Raw genomic sequence first — 6105 nt, 5'->3', positions numbered from 1 at the left:
TACTATTTACACGGACCATAAGAGTTTGAGGTACCTTATGAATCAGCCGAATCTGAACATGAGGCAGCGTCGGTGGCTTGATGTGGTGAAGGATTACGATTGTGAGATCCTCTACAACCCGGGAAAGGCCAATGTCGTGGTCGATATGCTTAGCCGCAACGCAACACTGATCAGAGATATTTATTTGAGGATGATGGTGGTGACCTTGCTGTTGGAGCGAATTCGAGAGGCCCAGCAGGAGGCTATGAAGGAGGAACATCGCAAGAGTGAGCGTATTGTGGGCCAGGTTTCCTCCTTCGATTATGATAGCCGTGGATTGTTGACTCTACACCGTAGAGTGTGGGTCCCATATCATGGAGGTGTGTGCCAGGTATTGATGGAGGAGGCGCACAAATCCCGGTTTTCTATCTATCCCGGGGCGACGAAGATGTACAGGGATCTTCGTCATGATTATTGGTGGCCCTGCATGAAGAGGGATGTAGCTTGGTTTGTTGAGAGATGCCTGACCTGCAGAAAGGTCAAGGTTGAGCACCAGAGGCTTCACGGCAAGACCCAGCCGTTGGATATTCCGATGTGGAAATGGGAAGATATCACTATGGATTTCATCACGAAGCTTCCCAGGACCGCGCGGGGAGTGGATTCGATTTGGGTCATCGTGGATCGGTTGACCAAGAGCACCTATTTCATTCCAATTCAGGAGAGCATTTCGCCAAGAAGTTGGCCAACAGCTATATCAGAGAGGAAGTGGCTCGACATGGGGTGTCAGTTTCGGTGATTTCCGACAGAGATGTGCGGTTCACTTCCAGATTCTGGAAGAAGTTTCACGACGAGTGTTAGATGCCATTTTATGCATCTTTTAGGGTAGTTTTCATTATTATTTAGTATCATATTTTGTACATTTGCATTTCATTTATTTAAATAATGTTCAGCTCATGTATTTTGTTAGAATTCCCGTACTGCTCATGTTTTTATGTCAATTCCAGATAGTTCAAGTGGAGCAGTGCTTTAGGAGAAGCTGGATGCATGTTTGGAGCTTAAATTGGCGCTTGGGATATATGAAGGATTATGAGGAAGGCTTGCAAGATGCTTTGGTCAAGAAACATTCGATTGAATTGATCGCACGAAGATAGAATTTGCAATCTAAAGTTAAAGGATGTTGCTGGCAGCTTTGACCCCCTGTCAGTATTTTGACCATATCTTGAGAACCGTAACTCCGATTGAGGCGATTCAAAATGATCTGAAAAGTAGACGAAATTTCGGATGTCTTAGGCACAACATGCGATCACAGGTTTCCTTTATGCGATCGCATGGGGCCTTTTTGAGATCGCAGGTTTGGTCGCATCTTGGATTCGAGGTTTTTTTTGTGCCAAAAATTCATCCGGAAGCAAAAATGAAAACCTGCGATCGCAGGTTGTGTTCATGCGATCGCGATCGCAGGTTGGCCAAAAAGTATCAAAATAGCATCCTACTTCATTAAAAAGTCTCGTGACACGTTTTGGGTGATACATGCGACCGCAGGTATGCCCTTTACGATCGCAGGTACGTCGTTTTGACAGCTAGACGTATAAATACAGCCTCATAACCTTCCAGTAACCTAAGTTGGCGATTCCAGAGGTACCAGACGACGAAAATAGGATTTTGGAGGCGTTTCTTCTCTGATTTCATCGATTTCTGAAGATCTGAAGACTGTGGATTATCTCCTTCAAGTAGATTAGTAATATTAGTTGTTTGATGTCTCTTTTCATCTGTTTTCATCAGATTTTGGCCATGTCTGGCTAAACCCTAGTTTTCAGTTTTGTAAATACAAGTACTTTTCATGTGATTGATCATTACATCTGGTTTTTTATTTGTGTTTCTATCTAGATTCTTCAGTTTTGTTCTTAATGAATGTTTGATTTGAATTCTTGTTAGTCTGATCACCTAGCTAGGGTTTTATCATTCTAGTTAATCAATTAATAGAATCCGTAATTGTTCTAATTAATTGGTAATAAGTAACAAGTAATAAATCGGTTATGTGTTTGGGATTTGACTTTATTATAAACTATAAAAATCATACATTTACGCGTCCGAGCCTGTGAGAAGTATTGGGTATTGCTGGGAATTTTACAAAGAACTTAATGCAACTTTTTTGATCATAATTAAGAGCTTGTTTGATTAGACAGCAAAAAGTTAGGGTTAATTGAAGAGCTTGTTTTGGTTAACAAGTTTAGGTAAAAGAGAAATTACTAGAGCTTGTTAGTTTTTCTCAGTACCAGCTTAGATAGAATGCATCTCAAATAACCAGGTCGATGTTGATTGCATGATTAGGAAAGTCGCAGCAGAGCTGAAACCACTTTTATTATTGCTTTTCGTTTAATTTAATATCACTGCATTTTTAGTTTATTTAGTTTAAATTAAAACCCCCCTTTTATATTTCCTGTTTCTTGACTAGATTGTGCCTGATGCAAAAAGGCATTGACCATTAGGCTATATCCCTGAGTATTCGACCCTGCTTCCCTGTGCTATATTTTTAGTGCAACCAACAGTGATAATTTATTTGCTTAATACGCGTGCGACAGCGTGTTAACAAATTGGCGCCGTTGCCGGGGACATGATGCTTTCTAATAGTTTTATGCCAAGAATTTTTCGTTCAGGTACACCTTTAGTTTTTGATCCAGAAATCGAGCGAACTGCAAGGAAACTGAAGAAAGAAGCAGCAAGAAAAAAACAATCAGCTGGTCTCTTTGGTTCATCATCTTCCATACCCCCAGAAACCTCCACACCACAAGGCACTCCATTGTGGAACGAATCAGATCCGTTTTTTCCAAAAGTACCCCCATCATCACCTCAAAATAGCCCATATAAAACTTATTCCCCACCTTCCTCCGTAAAATCTGAAACCACAGACTCTTCAGAAACCGAATCTGAAGACTTAACCATGAGTGGAGACGAAGCAGAAAAGACTCTTAGAGAGTGGGCCACTCAAGAGGTCAACCAACAGCCCCTTTGCATTACGTTTCCAGAAGCCCAGAACTTCGAACTTAAGTCTGGGTTAATTCATCTTCTTCCCACTTTTAGAGGATTGGAAAACGAAGATCCACATAAATTCCTCAAGGAATTTCGTGTGGTATGTTCTGGAATGAAGCCTCATGCTGTAACAGAAGACCATATAAAGTTAAGGGCATTACCCTTTTCGCTTCAAGATTCTGCAAGAGAATGGTTATATGAACTCCCATCTGGTTCCATCACCACTTGGACAGAGCTTGCAAAGCTGTTTTTAGAGAAATATTTTCCAGAAACGCGAGTCTCCAGTCTCAGAAGAGAACTCCTTGGTATCAAACAAGGAAAAAGAGAAGCTTTACACACTTACTGGGAGAGGTTCAAGAAGCTTCTAGTTCGATACCCCCAACATGGGATCAGCGATTATCAACTTTATAATTGCTTTTGTGAAGGCCTGACACCTATGGAGAGGCGCTTGATAAATGCTTCTAGTGGTGGTTCTTTGGGTGACATGACCCCAACTGAAATCAGAGCGCTTATTAAAAAGCTGGCGATCGAGTCTAAACATTCTGGAAATGAAGACGAGTGGTATCCAGATCAGCCAAGAGGAGTCAAGGAGATCAGCAATGTTCATCTGGAAGCTCAGATATCTGAATTGACGAAAGTTGTTCTGCTGTTGACTAAAGAAAAAGTTGTTGCGAAGAAACCATGTGGTATATGCTTGAAGACGGAACATCCAACTGATATGTGTCCAATTTTGCAAGAGGATGTTGCTCCAGTCAAAGCTATTGGAGGATATCAGCAACAGAAGACTTATAATCAGCCTCCAAATTTTTATCAGAACAATTATCAACAAAGACAGCAACTTCAGCCACCACCGAGTTTTCAACAAACGAACTTTCAGCAGAATTCTCATTACCAGCCCAATTTTCAGAATTCAAATTTTCAGAATCAGAACACAAATCAGCAACCCAGTAGTTCCAGCGTGGCCTTAGAAGATATAGTGAAGAGTCTTGCCACGAGCACCCAAGCCTTCCTGAACGAAACCAGAGCCAGTATAAAAAATCTGGAGCAGCAGGTGTCTCAACTTGCCACTTCTGTGGGTCGTCTAGAGTCTCAAGGAAAGCTACCAGGGCATACTGAAAACAATCCAAAGCATAATGTGAGTGCTATTTTCTTGAGAAGCGGGAAAACATATGAAGGCCCAAGCTTATCTGAACCAGAAAACAAAGATGAAGAAGAGTTTGAAGAGGTTCTGATAGAAGAAGGAGATGTGGAAGGGATAGAAAAAGAAGCTGAAGCTGAAGATTTTGAAGAGGTGTTGGTTGAAGAAGAATCTGAAAAGCTGGAAGGAAAAGAAACTCCAATACTACCCAATCCAATTCTGAAGGAGTACAAGCCATTACCTCCATTCCCATCAAGACTGAAGAGTATGAAGCGCGAAAGAGATGATGAAGATATTATGGAAATTCTTCGCAAGGTTGAGGTAAATATCCCACTTTTAGATATTATCCAACATATCCATCGTTATGCTAAATTTCTGAAAAATTTATGTATTTCAAAGAAAAAAATGAAATTTAATGAGATTGTAAAAGTTGGCGAAAATATCTCCTTTATTTTACAAAAAGGTTTGCCTCCAAAGTGCAAGGATCCGGGGATTTTCTCAGTTCCTTGTAAATTGGGGAACCTTGATTTTCCAAAAGCCATGTTTGATTTAGGAGCTTCAGTCAATGTTCTTCCCTATTCTGTTTTTGAAAAATAAAAAATGGGAACTTTACAAAAGACCAGGACAATTATACAGTTGGCTGACCACTCGACGGTACACCCAAAAGGTGTGTTGGAGGATGTTCTTGTCCAAGTGGATAATCTGATTTTTCCCGCAGATTTTTACATTTTGGACATGGGAAACTTGGAAACTTTAGATACAAACTCTATTATTTTAGGAAGACCTTTTATGAAAACTGCAAAAACGAAAATTGATGTTTTTAATGACATGATTTCAATGGAGTTTGATGAGGAAGTGTTTAAATTTCAAATTAATAATGATGATTATCCTTCTGAAAATGTTTCTGCCAATTATATGGGTACCAGCAGTCCTTTATTAGAGGACTGCTGTGGGTTTTCTAATGTCTCTGTGCAAGAAAGATTTGCAGACAGGAATTTATTATACGCATCAGAGGAGCTGGCTAAAGATAAGCTTGAGGAAAACGAAGGAGGGAACTTGGCTGTTGAAAAGGAATTAGTAGAAGCTGATAAATCTGAGAAGAAGTTATCTGAAGGAGCTGAAATGGAGTTGAAAAGAAACAAACTTTTGGAAGGAGAAAATGAAAAAGTGATGATTTCTGTTGAGGTGATTTCAGATACGAATCTGAAAAGAAGGAAGTTTGAAGAAAAGGAAGAGAGGACTTATGGAAAAAAGAAGAAGATCAGAAAGAGGAGGAAGTTTGAAAATCTACAAAGCTTACCTGAAGACAATCTGAATTCTTTTCATTTTGCTGAACAAGTTCCAGATCCACCCATCTTTCTATATTTGAAGGGATCTGGAGTCACAAGAAAAAGAGTTGAGCTTCAAGGAAGTCCCAACCACACCATGTAATAATTTGGTTGGACAGAGTCGAGCCAACGACTTTAAACATTGGCGGCTTTCCGGGAGGCAACCTGATGAGTAGTTTTTATTTTTTTATGCTTTCAATAAAGAGATGGTCGTAGTTCCAAGCAAGCTTGGGGAAATCAGAGGATCGATAGAGTTGCTGAAATTCAGATTTTTCGCCACATCTTCGTCAAAATCAGATTTCTGCAATCTTACCAGGTACATTCTATCCTGGCTGCACATTTTTTTTATATTCTTTATTGAGCTGTTCATTCCTCTCTGAGCATTGAGGACAATGCATCATTTTAAGCGTGGGGAGGGGGATAGTGTAAAAATTTGCATTTTTGTTAAAATTTCAATTTTTTAGTTTTTCATTTAAATTTTTCAAAATTTATTTTTCTGTTTGCATTTTGTTTTCTGCATTGCATTTAAAAAATCAAAAATCCAAAAATATTTTCTCTTTTTATTTTTCTGCATTCATGAAAACAAACAAGAAAACCCAAAAAGATTTTTATTTCTAGTTATTTTTTATTTTC

The 6105-nt window shown here is 39.4% G+C and overlaps 1 protein-coding gene across 1 annotated transcript; it reads left to right on the top strand.

Moving 5' to 3' along the window:
• Positions 1-2593: 2593 nt before the first annotated feature.
• On the top strand, positions 2594-4741 carry LOC145128951 (uncharacterized). The gene has a single exon (XM_079063719.1). The coding sequence runs from the start codon at positions 2594-2596 to the stop codon at positions 4739-4741; it is 2148 nt and encodes a 715-aa protein (XP_078919845.1).
• Positions 4742-6105: the final 1364 nt, after the last annotated feature.

This window comes from Lactuca virosa, chromosome 1, assembly GCF_052849685.1.
Source record: "Lactuca virosa cultivar CGN04683 chromosome 1, Lactuca_virosa_CGN04683_v6, whole genome shotgun sequence".
Lineage (NCBI taxonomy): Eukaryota > Viridiplantae > Streptophyta > Magnoliopsida > Asterales > Asteraceae > Lactuca > Lactuca virosa.
The sequence above is the reverse complement of the archived record's forward strand: the minus strand, read 5'-3'. Positions and strand labels throughout refer to the sequence as shown.